This window comes from Camellia sinensis, chromosome 11 (assembly GCF_055761805.1).
Source record: "Camellia sinensis isolate YWXY chromosome 11, ASM5576180v1, whole genome shotgun sequence".
In the NCBI taxonomy this organism is placed as follows: Eukaryota; Viridiplantae; Streptophyta; class Magnoliopsida; order Ericales; family Theaceae; genus Camellia; species Camellia sinensis.
In genome coordinates this window covers 8681213-8700997 of record NC_138971.1, presented here as the reverse complement: position 1 = coordinate 8700997, position 19785 = coordinate 8681213, and the positions used below count along the sequence as shown (strand labels likewise).

Here is a 19785-nt window from a genome sequence, read left to right as displayed (position 1 = left end):
AAAATTGTATCTTATGCTTCTCAACAGTTAAAATCTTATGAGAGACGATACCCTACTCATGACTTAGAGTTTGTAGCAGTTGTTTTTGCGTTGAAAGTGTGGTGACATTACTTGTTTGGAGAGTGCTTTGAGTTGTATATTGATCACAAGAGCCTCAAATATCTTTTTTCTCAAAAAGAGTTGAACATGAGACAACAGAGGTGGGTTGAGTTCGTCAGTAGTTGTCATGACCCAAACCCGCCCCTATGGGTTTAGTATCGTAGCTGGCCAGTAATCCTTGGATTACCAAAGGCCTCTTAACAGATTAACATATAGTTAAGGGCTGCGAAAGCAAATATACAAAATACGTAGTCCATTGAGCTGTGAAGACATACATGAGATGTATAATTTAAAATTTTTATAAACTTATGAGTGATGTCAAAAGATATAACATCTACATATCACTCCTAGAAGTATAATATCAGAAATCTTGTCCAAAAACTTAAAAAAACAAACAAAGTCTAATATGATTACAAAAACAGCCACAAAACTTAACTTCATTCGAAACCTCCTCGGGAGGCACAAAGGTTGGCTGACAAAAACTGAAACATAAGCCATCAACTCTGGGCCTGGTCACGTGCCTGCTCACCTACATACATAATATAAATAGTGAGTTGAAACCCAGTGAATAATAACAAATTAAAGAATTTTAATGAATGATGCCCAACACAGACTTCAAATCTCATGGTAAATCAGAATCATAATCAGGTAACGGAAATAGAATCATAGTCTTATCCATATTCAAATCACGTGTGGTACATCCATTAGCATAAACATGTCTATTTGGTCAAGCATATCAAGTTCCACGAAGGACCCTCCGGTACCGGGTAACATATCTCATATATCGGCCATGGTATTGTTTCCGCTAGGTGAGGGCCTCTACCACGGTATTGTTTCCCCCAGGCGAGGGCCTATGCCATGGTATTGTTTTCCCCAGGCGAGGGCCTGGGCCACGGTATTATCCCCTAGGCTAGGGCCTCATGACCATAAGCCACAGTATTATGTCCCCTGAGCGAGGACCTCTACTAAGGATACCACAATTTCGTTTCAAAGAAAAGTTGGACAATCATTCATTCATTCAAAATGTAGCATTTCAGAAAACTGATCATTTCTTATCATCAGAAAATAATTAAAGTCAAACATAACTTTACAGAGTTATTACTCACAATGGTTCGTAGTGACACTAAGCCTTGGACGTCCACCTAAACGAAGCACATAACAAAGTACAAATGAATCTCCATTTCATTTTAATTCAATTCTCTTTATGTGTCTCTATCATATTGTATGATTATCGGAGTCCAAATGGTGCCTAAGAATGCTTGGAATGGCATGAGGATGCAAATGTGCACCTAAAAGAGTTGGTAAAATTTTGTTGAAAACAGGGTCTTCGCTCAAGCAGGGGTTCAAAAACAAAGATGGTCGCTCGAGCGTAACTTCTGTCGCTCGAGCTGTCTGTAAAAGTACTGGTTACATGAAATTTCTGCTCGATGGTCGCTCGAGCGGAAGACTGAGAACAAGGGTCCTCGCTCGAGCAACACTTTTGTTGCTCGAGCGGACTGTAAAACTTCAGAAACTTCTGGGAGCCCGAATTCCACGCTCGAGCATGGACTCCCTCGCTTGAGCGGACAGCACGAATTCTGGAATTTCCAGAACTGTGTTTGAAGTTCAAACATGGTACTCAAAGCTTCAAATCTTGTGTTTTTGGTATAAAAACATGGAGAGTCACTATATAACATGAAAACATTTCCAATTTGAACCCATTTATTCAAAATCATGGTAATTTCCCAACCAATGACTCCAACCTCAATTTAAAAAATAAGTTCAACTCAATTTGAGTGTACATTTCTCCAAAACATATTCAAAATATGATCAAGTGACATGAGAAGCATGAAAACATGAAGGATTCTCCAAATTAAGGTGTAAATGTGCCATGCATGTAGGAATTTCTTGAATTCTAACTCAAATTATGCATGCATGTGTATAATTCAACTATATTCTTCCATTTTTATGATACTCATAGCTTCTTTTCTTCCATAACATGCCAATGAGTTCAAAAATGAGGGGAATCCAACTACTATATGCCATATCTACATGAAGTAGTAATGAATGCCATACCAAGTGTTGAATTCAAGTGTATTATGGCTCCAATCTTTGAATCTTCCACTAATTCTCTACAATTCTCTTCTTTCTCTCTCTAAATATTGAACTCTCCTCTCCTCTCTCTCAATTATCAACTAAGTGTTATGAAAATGAGCCTATAAGCTTAATTAGAACCTTATATAGGCTGTGATTAAGTTAGCTTAATCAAATGTGGTTAAGATTAATTAATTAAACTTAACCCTAACTAATTCAATCAGTTTATTATAATTATTTTGAGCCAAATCAAATATCAATTAAAGTTGCCACATAATTCTAAATATTCTAATTAACCTATTGGGCTAGTCAATTTCAGTTTCTGAAGCCGTTTAGGCTCCCAATTTCGGACTCTAAGTTGTCAATTTAAACAGATATTCCATATATCAATAGATAATTATAGAATTAAACATGCAATCACACAATTAAACACATAATCCTTCAATTAAACTCATTTAAACTCATTTAAATTATCAATTAAACTCATTGATAAAATATATATATCATATTTATGTATGTTATAATTATGTTGTATTATATAATAAAATATAAATATAATAGTAAAGCAGGTTATATAGGAAAATTAGGTTATCAGCAAAACAAAACAAAAAAAGAGGCCTGTGTTTGTGGTGTGGCAGCCGAGAGAGAGAGAGAGAGAGAGAGAGAGATTAATCAAAGACAACTAGAGGAGGAGATCAATTACGAGAGAGAGAAAGAAAATGGCAGAAAAATGAGGAGAAGGTGGAGAAAAAAAGAAGAAAAAAATATTAGGGTTTTGTTTTGGTGGCTCCATTAGTTCTTCAAATAATTTTTTGATTTTCAAAAACATATTGTGAATACAAAACTCACTTCCCTTGATTTATATTTAATTCGTTATTTTTATTTATTTTATTTATTTGATGTTGAATTGATTTCGTATTTGCATATAAATAATTGATCGATTTTAATTATTTTGATTAGTTGTGTATGTAAGGTTTAGGGTTTTTAGATGACTGATTGATTTTAATTATTTTGATTAGTTGTGTATCTAAGATTTAGGGGTTTTTTTTTTAATGATGGATTGATTTTAAATATTTTGATTAGTTGTGTATGCCATGTTTAGGTTTTTTATATGGATTCATTTTATGGTTGTAATCACACTCATGGATATATGAAATTAAAATAAATTTAGAACCCATAGATAAATTCCTTATACTCCACCATGACTCCATGGATTGTTGTTTTATTTGAGTGTTGGTGAGGAAGAGTGTATAAAAAAGTGAGGATTATGAGATTTATTTAAATGCCTTAGGCTTGGCATTGTTATGTTTTTTCTCATGAGTGAAATATTTTGTATATGTATATTGTTGCCTCGTTTTCAAGAGTAGACAAGTGCTTTGATTTACGCGCGTACGTATATGTTAGCAATCTGAGGAGTGTGGGTCAAACTCGGGACGATATCCCCATGTAACTCGCGCACATGGGATATATGTGTAGGCCGGAAGTGGAGGGCCGAAGTGGTGGATTTAAGGTACAAAGAATTAAATATGAGTTTATTGTTATAGTGTGAATTATATTGATTTGTACATCTTGAAAATCGTAATCGATCTCGATAAATTATGAAATTTGAAGAGAGACATGCATAAGTGATTTTAGATAACTTTTGTATTTTAACTTTTTATTAAAAAGATCGATTAGAACTTATAACCAGATGATCGTGGTTATTGTAGTTTTGATTCATTTTAGCAATGCAGATTTTAGAGGCTGTTTTAACCCACAGAACGAGCTCATTTTTTTTGGTTTCAAGTAAACTGATGTAAAAAATTATTTTGAACACTTTTTGTGTTTTGAACTTTTCCAAAAAAAATCATCTTAAGGTAGTTTCTTTTTGTTTTCAGCTTCAAATTTTCGGTTGAATTTGGTCTAGGTTCTTCTATTAAGTTTTTATCTCAACCTATTCAGTTTCTATTAAATTCGTTTGGTTTGTCTTTTAGGAAATTTGATTTTGTACAACTTTTGTTCTTTGAGTTTTGGTCAATTCGAATTATTTAAGTGTGAAACAGTGTATTTTTATACTTCTTCAGCAAGTTACTTATAATTATATTATACTAACTTAATTTTTTTGCAACATGGTGGGTCTTACTAACTTTTTTATGCAGAGCTAACCCACCATATTTTTATTTCTATTTTATTTATATTATACTCAATTTATGTTTCGTTGTGTGCGGACAAGAAATTAATGCCACCGTATCTCAGGAAACTACCCATTCGTCTTGGTGCGGTTAGAACTACTTGTCTTGTCTCGTAACAAGAATTAAATGTATTTTTGTTTGTGTCTGGTAGACACATGGGTGTTAAATCTTGTACTCATACCAGTATACCTATATACTGACCCGTTTTGTCTCTTGGCAACTCGTGTGCGTTCTGTTTGAGTGTAGCCGAGCTTCCTTTGCAGGATTAGTTAGGACTACGGTGGTGACGTGGAATAACTATAGTTGTTGGACATGTCTCTTGGATTTCTTTGGTTTTCTTGAGTTTCGGGTTGATATTTGTTTATGTATTTAGTATTTTTTTTTATGACTTTAGTATTGGGATAATTTGGCATGATTTGTAACTATACATTATTTAAGTTATTTTGACTATGTATTATTACTCTAATGTTGGAGGTATTGGTTAATTATGAAATTATGGTGGATGGTATGGTTTGGTTGGTGTTCAGTTTTTTTGTTTCACCCTTAGGATTTGGGTGATGGAATATTAATTGGAGTTTAGTCCTAATTTAATGTTTAACTGTTCAAATTTTGGGTCGTGACATCCACCCACCGTTCTTTAAGATTTCCAACAAGGTTTTCCTCAGGAACAACTGCAAAAATATTTATGTCATCTAAACTATTGGAAATTTTGTCCACTTCGGTCACATTGGCTTGAGCAGGTTTCTTGTTTGATATCACTTTGCCTTTGCACTTGCTTTGCCAATCTTTGGCCCGATGTCTCTCTTTGTCACAGATGTATCATTTGTCGTTGAACTTGTATTTTTTAGTTTCTCATTCTTTAGAGTCTTGTGCGGAACTTTCTTCAAAATACTTCCGTTTCTTTGCTTTTGATCCATGTTCACCACATTTGCCTTAGACTTTATTGGATGCTTACCAGCCCGCTTCTTAGAATTGCGGTTGTCCTCCTCAATCCTCAAATGCACAATCAATTCCTCCAAAGTCATTTCTTTACGCTTTGAATTCCTTCTAACCTTGTGGTAATTTTTCAATTAAGGTAGCAACTTAGAAGAATTCACTAAGAGACATGCCTTCTACATGAATATTATACAGAATGAGTTTGAAATCTTGAACTTGACTGATCACATTATTAGAATCAACCATCACAAAGTCCCAAAATTTGCCTACTACGAATTTCTTCGAGCTAGCATCTTCTGTTTTGTATTTTCTCTACAAGAACTTCTAAAGCTCCTTTGCCATCTTGATAGGACTATAGACGTTGTACAATGTGTTATTAAATTCGTTCAAGATGTAGTTATGGCAAAGGAAATCAACATGTTTCCAAGTATCGACCGCAGCAACCAGTTATTGGTCGATTTCATCCTCTTTAAGAGTAGGAGCATTCTCACGGAAAAAGCGTGCCAGGTTGAGAGTAATAAGATAGAATAGCATTTTCTGCTTTCATCTTTTAAAATCAGTTCCTAAAAACTTCTCTAACTTTTTACCGTGATTGACTAGCACAATCACAACAGGATGAGGGGATGGAGCAATTGTTGTTATCACTGGTTTGAACATTAGTTTGACTAGTTTCAGTAGTCATGAAATCTAAATTATAAAGCAAAATTAGAATTAGAATTTTATATTACACAAAAAAATTAAATCATAAACACAGAATTTAATTCTGTAAAATAAAAGAAACAAGAATTGTAACTTTTATTTCCAATTAACTTGAAAATAAAATTTTATTTAAACAAATTAATTCTACACAAAAAAATATTTCTGTAACACTTCAAAAATTAAAATACTGAAAACAGAATTTTAATTAATAAAAACTCATAAATTATTTCTAAAAACTAAAATTAATTTCTGCCCAACTTCACAAATGAATATTCTGAAATTCTTAATGATAACCAGTATATTACTACTAGTTGTCAAAGAAAATAAACAGTATATTACTATTATTTGTCAAACAGTATATTACTATTATTTGTATTTTTCAACCAGAATATTACGTTGTATAAGCATAAAAAATAATTCCTGTAAGAAGAAGAAAGAAGAAAAAGGAAACAAACACAAAATTCTGTATAAACAAAATAATTAGATTCTGTCTTAAGATTGTTGGAGCAATCTTTTGTATATGAGATAATAATGTGAAACAAATCAAACAAATAAAAATAAATTACTTACAGATTTATTCACTGAAATGAATAAGCAAAAAAATGATCAAGTCGAGTGTGTGACACTCTATCCTTAAGACAGATTCGCCCACTCCGGTGCTTACGGATAAATGGCGTCGATCTCACAGGATATAATAATCTTACACAGATTGTATTAGCATTCCAAACAATCTGTACAGCGAATTAGAACTTGTGTTCTATACTCTCAGAATTTCTCTAAAACTAATATGAAGAAAATATATGCAAGAGAGCAAAAATGGAAGGCAACAAGTGAATTTTCGAAATGAATAAACTGTTGGAAGAGGGTCTAATTTATAGTCAGATTGGTGACTGTTAGGAAAGGCCGAATATGTACAATTTGAACTGAACAGATACAAATTCAGATATGTAAAGCCGAACAGGTGCAGATTGAAGTGAACAGGTGCAGAATTCAAATTGAACAGATGCAGAATTCAAAACTGTTTGAAATCTGCTAGAAAATGGAACCGAAGGAGGCACTGTTTGGACAGGTTGAATTCAAATTTAGAGCAAAATTTGAATTAATTTCATTCAGAAAAAAATAATTTTCCTGCAAGATTTTTTGGAAAAAAATTCAAATAAATTAATATTAGGACTGACGCGACTGGTTGGATGGACGGCAGTAACAGCGCACGTATGGTGATTTGAGCCAAAGCCTACTTTGTCTATAATTCCTCTCTTCTACAAACTTGGGTTAGGCCCACCTAGAGCTTATATATACACACAAGCTCTCTTAAAACTTCAATGTGGGACAACCATTTAAAAGAAATCCACTTTTGACTCTTCAATTTTTCATTCACAAATTCGAAAACGACGTTAACTTTCTATTTATTCATAAATAGTTTTGATGAATTGTTTGCCCTATGTAACTTTTCATGTGGCAAGAAACACATCACCTATTTAAATCCAACTCAAAAAACATTGTGGGTCTCACTTAAATTTGGGCTCAAAGTTGACCCATAATAAGCCTATAAAAACGATAAAGACATAATTTCCAACACCTTGCACTCTTTACTCCTGTGTACTGTGAAATGAATAAGTTTTGTACAAGTATAACATGTGCACAAATACAAAAACATATGTTCTTAATGCAAGTCCAAATTGTACAGGTTGTAGACATTGCACTGAACCTAAAATGTATTGCACTTGAACCCAAACACAAGTTGTACTTACTAAAAACGTTTTTGCGATAGTTGGATAAGTAGTTTGGGGTCGCAATGAGGAGGGTTTGGGGGTATGTGGAGGTTTGAAGTTGTGGAAAGAAGAGGAACAGGGGAAGGGGAATGGCATTTTGAAAAATTCAAGGGAAGAGAAAGGGACTTGTTTGTTTAATTTTTTTAATAAAGCATATATGAGTGTTTGCAAAAACAAAAGATCCGTTTGGTTTAGTTTTAAAATTGTGATTTGAGTGTAAAGTTGTGTTTTGAGTTTTGAACTTTTGAATTATGATTTGAAAAGAGAATTTATTTGATTATGAGTTTTAAAAATTGTTTGGGGATGATGTGTACTCTCTTTTTTTTTTTAATTGATTGATATATAGAATGTGAGAGAATATGAGAGGAGAGATGAGAGAAAAAATAATTGATTGATTGATTAATAATAATAAATATAAAAAGAAAGAGAAGAAATGGGTTTTGAAAGTAATTTTGAATTGTATTTTAAAAATTTATTTATTTATAAATTTAAATTCAAATAATGATTTAAAAACAAAATTGAGTTTTGAAAATTAAACCAAACGCTACCAAACTTTTTCAAGTTTCCTTCCCCTTTGTAGTTACTTTTTATTCTTTCACTTATTTGTAATTGTTTATTCTTTCCATTTGTTTGAAATTGCTCCTATAAGATTAGGCATCTCAACTGGAGATGCTCTAGACAGAATAGTGAAACACCAACACAAAACCTTCAACACAACTCAACAATTATAGCAGAAATCAAGTTGACACTTTAATTTGTTTGGTTTCTATTTTTAGAATTTATTTTTCAGAAAATTCTACATTTTTGTTTTCTGTATTTTTTTTATTTTTACTTAATTTTTCTAATATTTTAAGTAATTTTTTTTAATTTTTAGACACACTTAACATAAATACACTTCAAAAGTATAATATTTGTGAAAAAAAATATTTTAAAAAATCCTAAATACCAAAAATACAAAAAAAAAAAATTACATTTATTTTTTTGTATTTATTAATTTTTTAAAATATTTTTTTCATAAATATTTTATTATTTAGATACATCTAAGTAAGGTGCATCTAAAAAAGTAAAAAAATTACTTAAAATTTTAAAAATATTCGCTAAAAATAAAAAACACTAAAAATATTTTAAAAAAAAATCAATTTTCAGAAAATTAAATTCAACCAAACATTGAATATAAGTCTAAGTCAAAGTATCTTTTAGTTTGAAATAAAATAACGACTAAAAACCACATAATTCTATATAAATTTTTTGAATGAAACTTCTATTTCTATAACATTACATTATATACATGCATGTAAGTTTATGGATAGATTGTACGCATGGCAGGTTTTATTTAGCAACAATGATAGAGACCACTAATTTTGGAGCTATAAAAAGATTACTAATGACATGATACTCAATAAAAAAAGAAAAAAAATATAACACAAAAGCCAAAACATCAAATTATTCCTTGTGAGGCCCACTGCCACATCATTGGTGATAGCACTAATTAGTGCTCTCACTCATTTTTCTTTATTTAGATAAGCAACCATAGGGTGAGTATGCTCACCATCTAGGTACAACATTTATTAGGGTTCCAAAGTACATACACATGGAATGAGAACAAACCATAGATGTTTCAATGGAAACTTAGCCACTACATAGTAAAAGATAGACTAAGCGGCCATCAAGACATCCAGTGTTGAGTTCATGGGACAAGTTTGCGAGTTGACTGGCACCACCGATCGTATGATATTTGCAGGTTAGGCCATTCAGAGGGCGAAATCGCAAAGTCTTGTAGCCAATTTGTGAGGACCACTTCTTGATCCACTACAGGCAAGCTTGAGATCACTTCATCTATTGCTCTCTCAGTCTCCACCTTTTCAGAGCCTGTCAAGACTGGATATGCAAGGCCATTGTCTGCATAACAAAACAATGGAAGCCAAAGCACTAGCAGCTTGAACTTTACTTGGCTTGGAATATCTAGGTTTCCTCTGGTAAGCTCTCCAAAAAGTATAGCTGCATATGACATGAATAGTTGTGTTAAAAACACGTAAACTAAATACAAAATAGAACATAAAATATACAAAAATGAGTAAAATTTTATAAAATTTGTTAACGAGACCCACTTCTAGAAAAATTTGTCTATCTATATACATTTTGTGTCTGATTTTATGACTAGTTTATGTATTCCCAAACTTATTTTGATAAAAATTGATGGTTAATTAATAAGTTACATGCCAAAAATGTCGAGAAAATATTAGACAGACAATTATACATAAATAAAAACATTCTAATATTGATATTTTTGAAATTTTGAGCCAAAGCGTCGAATCTTTTATTTCAAAATGATAAAATATATGAAAATTATTGATAAAAACAAATTTTCTTTTTATAAAACGATAGGTATTGATAAAAGACATAATTCCATAGAAAAAAATAATTGTTTCTCTCTTTTTCTAATCACATTAGCATGGCATACCATGAGCATATATACCTGTTCAAGAAGAACAAAAAACAAAAAGCTAATATTTAGGTCTAATAATCCAAATTTTCATAGCTATATTATTTTGATGTTTAGACCAAAAAAACAATGTGATGTTAAATTTAGTATTTATAATATTAATTTTCACTTAGGATTAGATATTTCAAAAAAAAAAAAATCTGATAAACAAATTATTTACTATCTATTTTCATGTCATTATTTTTCTATCTATTTTAGTATATAAATCATAGTGTAATTATATTATAAGAAAGTTAGATGAGAATTTCATTAAATTAAAAAACTAATTGAACATTTTTTTTTTAAATTAAAAAGTGTTTTTTTTAAAAATTCTAGGACTTGTTGATACTTTTGAAAGGAAAATAAAATTTAGAGCAAATTATATTAGTAGTTCATACATTTTGATTGCTAGACTTTCAATTGACTAAATTTGAATTTGAATTTTAATTTTGTATAAATTTAGTCCAATTCATATTGTCCTTCAGATTTTTGACAGAAAATAAATATTGAATTAAATAAAGTTAACTCATATGTCGCTCATATGCGCAATCAAATATTTAGAGTGAAAATCGAGTGAATTAAAACAAAATTGTAAAATATAATTTACCTAAAATTTATTATGAGAAAGTAAGAGAAATAGATTGGTCACTCACATGAGATTTTGACAATGGAACCTTGAACCCTCGGATTGGCTGTAAGAGAGAGAGCTGCTAGACCCGAGGCTAGGCTCCACTGCATCACAGCTTCATCTGCGGCCCCACACACCCTCAGCTTATTGGTTATCCACAGCAGCTCTTGCGCGTACTTCTCCGCCACCACGGCGGCGCTATCTTCTCCGTCCGCCGCCGCCCTCAGCCGCTTCTCCGATTGGCCGCCACCGGTCACTGTAGAGTAAATTGCGCTGACGCAAAACCCTAAACCCTTCAAGTAAGGCGCCACGTAGGAGCCGAGTGGAAGTGCGCGTACGATGGTGGAAGTCCACGCGCCACCCCCATAATTTACGGATTGTTTGGTTTTGAGGGAACGGTAGAGGAGGCCTAGCGTACGCGCGAATGCGGAACCGAGAGCCACACGATTGATCTGCAAGAGCTCCACGTGGCCGTTCCTCGAATTCTCGTCCACGATCTTGTCGGCCATAGCCACTGCGAACTGGTACTTTCTCGACGACGCTGGCATTTCATTTATCAATGCAAATATCTACAAATGCCAATGGGAATGTGCTAAATATAATGTGAAGAGTATAATTATGAATGTGTTAATGTAAAATGTAAATTGTAAAATGTAAATTATCACTCACTTACCACCTCCACTACCACTCACTCCACCTACCACCTCCACTACCACCTACACCTACTACCATCTTCTCCTCTATATATATAGGAATTGTAATATACAGATACAAATCAATCAATAATATACATCAATTTATTTTACATGGTATCAGAGCTAGGTTAAGAACCTAGTAATTTCGTTCCACCGGCGGGCGGCAATCTCGCCTTGGCCGCCCGCCGGACAAACCCAAATTTCCCTAATTTCTTCTTCAATGGCAGATTCTTCAACAATACTTCACCACCGCAGCACCAGATCCGATCACAACCGTTGGATCCCACCGTTCCTCTCATCAATCCAAACCCTTCTCTGGGCTTCGCATACACAAACTTGGGTATAAGCTCTATCACCTTCTCTCTCATCTTCCTCACCTCCTCTCTACTGTACTGCTCCAGCACTTTCTTTATCGACAACCCATTCCTCACATGGCGACGGTCGATAAAAAAAAAAAAAAAAAAAACCGAGTAACTCTCCGGTTCACCCGGCAAGAACCACTCTTCGTGTAGCTGTCTCCTCTCGGCTGCAAACAGAAGTCCAAGCCGAGAAACGTTTCCAGGCTCGGCGTCCGGCCCACGGCGCACTCGGTCTTACCACAGTCGATGAGTCTGCACGAGTCCGACTCGTTCCCGCACTGGTTCAGTAACAGTGCTCTGAAGTCGTTCTTGAAGTCGGCTCAAGCGCCGCCGACGAAGCAGAAGAGGCTGGACCGGTTCTGGTCCATGTTGATGAAGTTGGATCCCCAATCGATCTCCGGCTGATCTAACCGCCAGAAATCCCATGTTCTGCGACCCAACGTGATGAAGTGATCAGAACCCATTAGAGAGAAGCAATGGCTCTAAGCTTAGACAGCATGTACCACCATTGGATGAAGTTCAACAACCCCACCATTATTACTATGGACTTTCATGCACTGATGGGTTGTACCAACATTTTTTTCAACCCACTCCCTCTCTCTCTTTGGTCCTTTCTCTCCATCAGATCCACTTTAATCATATCCATCATTCCCCTTCCTTTATTCCACCGACTCTCTCATATTTTATTAATCTATCAACATCCACACAACACACACACGGTTTAGAGAGAGAGGACACACACTTCACACCACCTTTTGCACACTCATACCCCTTTTTTATTTTTAACACCCTCTTCTCCACTGCCCCATATATATATATATATATATATATATATCTTTTTTTTATTTTTTTATTTTTTATTATAATATATTACTCACACACACTCTCTCACACTCTCTTTCCTTCTATCTCTCATCCCTTTGCTGGACAATGCGCCAATTCTCATTCTCATTGTTATTATTTTTATTATTATCACATGGGCGTGTTCCCCCTAAAAAAAAAAAATTTACAAATTTGCATAACACCCATATTTTATTCATCTCCGGGATCAACCCCGATCACCATTTTACACGCAAAAAAAAAAAAAAAAAAAAACAACACAAAAAAAAAAAAAACAAAACAAAACAAAAACAAAAACAACAAACATACAACACCCAAACAACCACATCCACAGGCGGGATTTTTCTTCTCTACTCTGCCGCCGGTCTCTTCTTCTTGCCTCCGTCCTGCGAGGCCCTTGCCGGTGTTGCCTCAGTGTTTCCCACTCCACTAGGCACGATCACAACTCCCCGCTGCTCCTCCACTGCAGCATATGGCGGATCTCCAAATCGGAACATCACGGTGGCCTTCCGCTTCAGCTCCTTGTTTTTCGCTTTTAGTACACTTATCTCTGCTCGCGCATCCTTATACATGCGCTGGAGCAGAGCCAGTTGGGCGTTTAACTGCTGCACCTCATTTGTCCTACTCTGCAGCCGGTGCGACAAATTTGTGACCGCCGTCATGGTCTCCACACATGACTTCAAAGTATACTGATTGGCCTCAATATCAGTTTGCACTGCCATTTTTTGCTCCACAGACCGCATCGGAAAGCTCAATGGCGCCAAACCAGAGGCGTTTGGTTGCGGTTCACGGGCCACTGCATCAGTTATCTCTCTTGTTGACTCGTTGAAGTCGGGAAAGAGAGTGAGCAGACCACGGGAAGACGAGGCCATTTTCTGGGCAACAGAGTGTTACAGAATATTACAGAGTTTCTCTCTCAGAACACGAAGAGTTTTTCAGATGTTTCTCTCAGTTTTTTGTCTCAGTCTCTGCCTCAGCCTCAGCCTTCGTCTTGGTTAAATAGCCAAGGCAGACACGCGCATCATGCGTCGCTCGGCGCTCGACGACAAACTGGGCGCGCCTTTTGATGGCACGCCTTTTGATGGCACACCTTTTTATGGATTGGGCACGTCTTTTGATGGCACGCCTTTTTGACAGATTGGGCACACCTTTTGAGGGCACGACTTTTGAGGGCTCGATATCTACATCCATGTATATCTTTTGGGCAGCCTATATACACACTCATACAGTGTCTTCTACACCGGTCAGCTTTATCAATCCCTTTGTTTCAACCTCAAATAGGTTTCTATCTTCACACCTATTTGAGTTTAAGGGGGGGTTATACATAGTATCATGTATAAGTCGCTCATGGCGCACTCCCTAAGTCGCCCCCTTGGTGCACCACCACAACCTTTGCTACAATGGTCCGACATGACCCCGTAAACTGTCTTCTACAACGGTCCGACATGACCCCATAAACTGTCTTCTACATCGGTCTGACACGACCACACAGTGTCTGCTACATCGGTCCGACATGACCCCGTAAACTGTCCTGCTACATCGGTCCGACATGACCCCGTAAACTGTCCTGCTACATCGGTCCGACATGACCCCGTAAACTGTCCTGCTACATCGGTCCGACATGACCCCGTAAACTGTCTTCTACAACGGTCCGACATGACCCCATAAACTGTCCCGACATTGATTCCGGTCAACTTCTACATCGGTCCGACATGACCCCATAAACTGTCCCGACATTGATTCCGGTCAGCTTCTACATCGGTCCGACATGACCCCATAAACTGTCTTCTCCAACGGTCCGACATGACCCCGTAAACTGTCCTGCTACAACGGTCCGACATGACCCCATAAACTGTCTTTTACATCGGTCTGACACGACCACACAGTGTCTGCTACAACGGTCCGACATGACCCCGTAAACTGTCTGCTACAACGGTCCGACACGACCATACAGTGTCTCCTATCCCATTTTTAATTGTCAGCCTATTTTTCTATTTAGTTACTCTCTCCAAACTCAAGTTGGCTAGTACCTATCCTCATTGAGTTTGAGGGGGGCTGTTAATGTAAAATGTAAATTGTAAAATGTAAACTACCACCCACCTACCACCTCCACTACCACTCACTCCACCTACCACCTCCACTACCACCTACACCTACTACCATCTTCTCCTCTATATATATAGGAATTGTAATATACAGATACAAATCAATCAATAATATACATCAATTTATTTTACACGAACAATAACGTTTTACGAATTAATAAAATTTTAATTTAATTGACTTGTTTTCGGTTTAAATTTTGATTGGCATGTTGCAATAATCCAATGTCACAATTTTATGTTAAATAAAAAACTAGATTACTCAATTGACTCACGATTAATATTAAATTCGTATAGACTTGAGCCAAAAAAATGTTTGAGCAGGAGTTAGTAGAAAAATTCTAAGCTTTTGTTTGCCCTAAAATACTGTTTTATCGCAATCTATTAGATGCTTGAACTACTTGGTCTAGTTCAAACTGGAACTAAAGACAAAGCATTCTCTTTTAAAAAAAATATTTCTCACTTTTATTTTGGTGGATTGGATTCTATGTTAAATTCTAAAATTCCATCACTTACGCAATTTTTAAATTCTGAATTTATCAAAAGATTTGGAAAGAAAAATACATATAAACAAAATTTAATTTATTTCCATTCACAAATTCGTTCTCAATCAGAAATTCAAAAACATATTACATCTGTCAAATAAGTATTTTCAATTAATCATGTGGATGACAACCTATTAAACTATCATTAAGAGGAACAAAATGTCAAAAAATTTAAAAGCTCAATACATCTTTTACCCATTTTAAAAATATTTTTGTTATTTTTATAAATTTTAATATGTTTTTTTTTATATATATATCGATCATGTTTGACGCCTTAAAAGACTATCATTTGTATTTTTCTTTCAAAAATATTGCGTACATATATAATTCAATTACGAAATCAAACACAATTTATATAATGTGCAATACATTAATACATGTGTGAATCTCACCTGAAAGAATTATCAAAAAATTTAAACAATATGACGTGGGACTCTCACCATATGAAACTCACACATATGTAAATATTGCGTATAATTTTCAATAAATAGTTTTTAAAATGTCTAACATTTTCATCAAAATTATGACTTTGTATACTTTAATTTTCAGAATTTCTTTTGAAATTTTTTAAAAAATTACAAGCTAGTTTGGTATAACTAAACCATAAAAAAAATATTTTTAAATTTTTAATATTATTTTTATCTCAAAATGAGAAAATCATTAAAAAAAATATGACTTTAAAAAAAAAATCACCAAATTAATTTTAAAAAAAATTCAAAAAATAAAATTTAAAAACAAAACCAAAGATAACCGCTAATCTCTTTACATGATCTACATTGCAAAACAAAAATAAAAATGCTTTGAAATTCTAATTCTTGAGTTTTAAAGTCATCCCTAATGAGTTGACAGTAAGCCTCATTTACTGTAATGTGATGTTTTGATCTTGATTTATTTATTTATTAATTTTCTCTTTATCATATCATTAGTACTTGATTAGAGTATCAAAATTAATGCTTTCAATTATTGCTGAAACAAAAATAACTCACCAAGGATCCTCTAGAGTATTTTTTTCCTAAAGTTTTCTAAAGTGGTGTATTGTGTGGTTGAGATTTAATGCTGAAAAATTGATGTGACTTGTCATTAAATCTCAACCACACAATGCACTACTCTAGGAAACTTTAGGAAAAAATCTTGCTCAAAATAACTACCGAGTATGACACGTGGTAGCCTGATGTGCCAAAAATGATTAACTGTCTGCACGTAAAAAAATTGCTTCCCGAGTGCCACGTGGCGTGTTGGATGTATAGACACCGTGACGTATAAAATCTTGCCTGAAGTTTCAAACCGAATTGACATCTAATTAGAAGGAAAAAACAAAAGAGTAGCTTAGAGATGAAGGAAAAATAAATAAATAAATTATTGCAAGTAGAAGGATGTTTGGAATGATCTAAATAAATACTTCTTTCGTTTTAAAATATTAGTTTTTTATTTTATTTTTTATTGTTCCAAAATATTAGTTTTCTTTCAAAAATTAAATACAAAAATAATATAAATTTTTCATTTTGTCATTCTTTTAAATTCATTAACAATATAAAAAATACAGTTATGATATTGATATTTATCAAAAAATATATTATCAAAGAGTAATTTTGAAAAATTAATTTTTTTAAAGTGCAATAATTGTACTACCAAAAAAATTTGGATTTCCCAAAAGGGACAATTATGTTGGGACAGAAGGAGTATATTTTTTGACTTTTAAAAAAAGATGTGTAAAAAAAATAGAGAGGTGATATGACTAAAAAAGATAAAAATAAATAAAAATAATACACTAGGATGTCAAATAATGCCTAAGTTGGAGGAATAAAATAAACAAATAGATAACAAAAATAGTTATTTGGTATTTATTTTCTATCTATAATGATTGTTCAAGCTTATAAAAACATATAAAAAAAATTAAAAAAAAAAAACTATGAATACAATTTTATGACAAGCAAGACTACAATTTTTGGTACTAAATTTTTTATACAATCTTATGCCTCACCAATAAATTATTATGAGTTGAAAGGTGACACCTCAATGATATCCAAATTCGATATTTTTTGTTCGGCTGAATTTTCAAAATTTCAAAAATTAGTTTAAAAAAAGAAAGAAAATTTATTATTTTCATATGATCCTTTTTGGGGTAAAAATAACTTTAAATTTTAAATTTTATTTTTTTTGTATAAATAATTTTAATTTTTTTTGAAAGTTTTTTAAAAAAACAACTCCACTAAACATACTTTTTTTGGTTAAACTAAAAGAAATCGAAATGAACAAATAAGTTCTATATATATCATGCGTCATCAAGAGCTATTTGAGTTATGTTAAAACATGTAAAATAGTTTAATTGAAAATATTTTAATGACCTATATATTTAAGTCTCATTTCTCTAATATATATATATATATATATATTTATAAATCATTAGAATAATAGTTTATGAATAAAAAAAATTATGCTTTTGTGACACCTCCATCAAGATGGGGTTACTCAAGGAATAAGAATGTTCTGCATCCGACCAAATTATAATTTATAACAATAAAAATATAAAAACAAAACAAAAACTTAAAAAACAAAAAAACAAAAACAAAAATGTGAATGTTTTCCTCGCTTCCGACAAACCCAACATGCAACACGTGTCAAACTAAAGAAGAAACATTTGGAATTAAATACGACAGGTGTATACAATCATTACTCCTCCCCTAATTACCATAATGTCCTCCAATATAATTTGTGAGTGCATCCTTTTAAATAAAAATTAACTTCATAAAAATAAATATTAAAAAAATGTTCTCATCTAAAAAAAATTATTTGAAAACAATAAGTATTTTTTTCAACAAATATTTTTAAAAAATTTAAAATAAAATCTTCAAACAATAGATTTCGAGAAATGAACCCAAATAAAAAATTTTACCAAATTTTTATATATAATCAATTCACAAAATGATGTGACGAAAACATCTCTATAATTAAATAAAAACAAAAATTAACTTTGGTAAAAATTAACATTAAAAAAGTGAAAAATCATGAGAACTTCAAGTGTTTTTTATTCACTAGATTAATTTTTTTAATTTTTTTTTGAACTTCGCAAACAAACCAAACATGAATTTTTATTCACTAAAGTCGTGTAACAATGATATTTTATATTTTAATAAATTTTAATATGTATATTTTTTTATTTATATATTATTCTTGGAAGTTAGTTAACAAAAAAGACAACACTTACATGTGTGATAGATCGACCTAGGGCTTGAACAGAAGGACCATCAAAGCCATCGTGCAACACCAAATCCAATGAAGAAGAAGGAGTCAATGCCGAAGATGGTAGCGGTGGAAAGTCAAACGATCCAACGGTGGAGGAGTACCCTTGAAGTAGATAATTTGATCGGAATATTGATGAACAAGGGAAGTGATCCATCAAAACCCTAAGAACCCAAACAGAAAACCAAGTCATGAGCATGACCATGAACCTCATGTGGTCCGCCGGCCGCCACCGCTCGGTGTGCTCCGCCCTCGTCCTTGATGCCACCGCCACGAGGGTTTTCGCTGCTGTGTTCACGGTCGTCATGAAGATGGAGTTGAGGAGCCTGCTGGTGGTGCTGTTGTGGTTGTAACCGCCATGTTGATATGCAATAGCTAGCTGTGTTGCCATGGTTTGGGGGGGTTCAGAGAAGGTGGTGGTTCAGAGAAGGTAGGTTGGAGAGAGGCAAAGAAGTCTGAAAAATGGAAGGGGTTTATTTATAGGGATTTTAGGGGAAATGAGGTTAGGCACAGCACTGACTGTTCTGTTTTAATTTGAGATATATTTGAGGTTTATTTTTATGATCTGAATCGTTCATTTGTAAGGTTTGTTAAGTATTTCATGTTTATCAAAAATTATATTAATTGGATATCAATAATTATATGATCAAATTACATATTTTTTATGTCATTTGTCAAAAGAAAAACTTATTATTTATTTTTTTTGGTTATCGATCATATAGTAATTGATATCCGATTAATATGATTTTTGGTAGGAATGAAGTACTCAACAAATCCTACAAAATGAACGGTTTGGATTATAAAAATAAGTCCATAATACACTTCAAATTGAGGCATAGGCATAAGAATTTTTTTCTTCCTTTTTGTCTTTTTTTATTTTTTAGTTTATTAAAGTTGTTTATATATATATATATATATATATTAGTGTTTAGCATACACAATACGTGTATAATTTAAATAAATAAAAATAAAATAAAATATTTATTATATCTATTATGTTTGATTCAAGTGATAACAATTTTTTTCATTATACTATTTATTTATAGTTCAAGTCTTATATTCATTTTATGTTTGTCTAATAATTTTTTTTTTTTTTATGACAAAATAGACATTTGGTATTAAAGTGAAGGCTGCACATGTCCAT

General features: G+C 33.2%; 1 protein-coding gene and 1 long non-coding RNA gene across 2 annotated transcripts; both read right to left on the bottom strand.

The window, feature by feature from the left end:
• Positions 1-9170: 9170 nt before the first annotated feature.
• Positions 9171-19088, bottom strand: LOC114312560 (uncharacterized). Its single transcript, XM_028258799.2, has 3 exons — positions 18607-19088; positions 10886-11429; positions 9171-9748 (listed from the first exon to the last, which is right to left on the bottom strand). Exons 1-3 carry the CDS (start codon positions 19030-19032, stop codon positions 9438-9440), a joined length of 1281 nt encoding a protein of 426 aa, XP_028114600.2. The 5' UTR covers positions 19033-19088; the 3' UTR covers positions 9171-9437.
• On the bottom strand, positions 11630-12691 carry LOC145803062 (uncharacterized). Its single transcript, XR_014345164.1, has 2 exons — positions 12456-12691; positions 11630-12343 (listed from the first exon to the last, which is right to left on the bottom strand). It is a non-coding gene; the product is annotated as an uncharacterized LOC145803062 (long non-coding RNA).
• Positions 19089-19785: the final 697 nt, after the last annotated feature.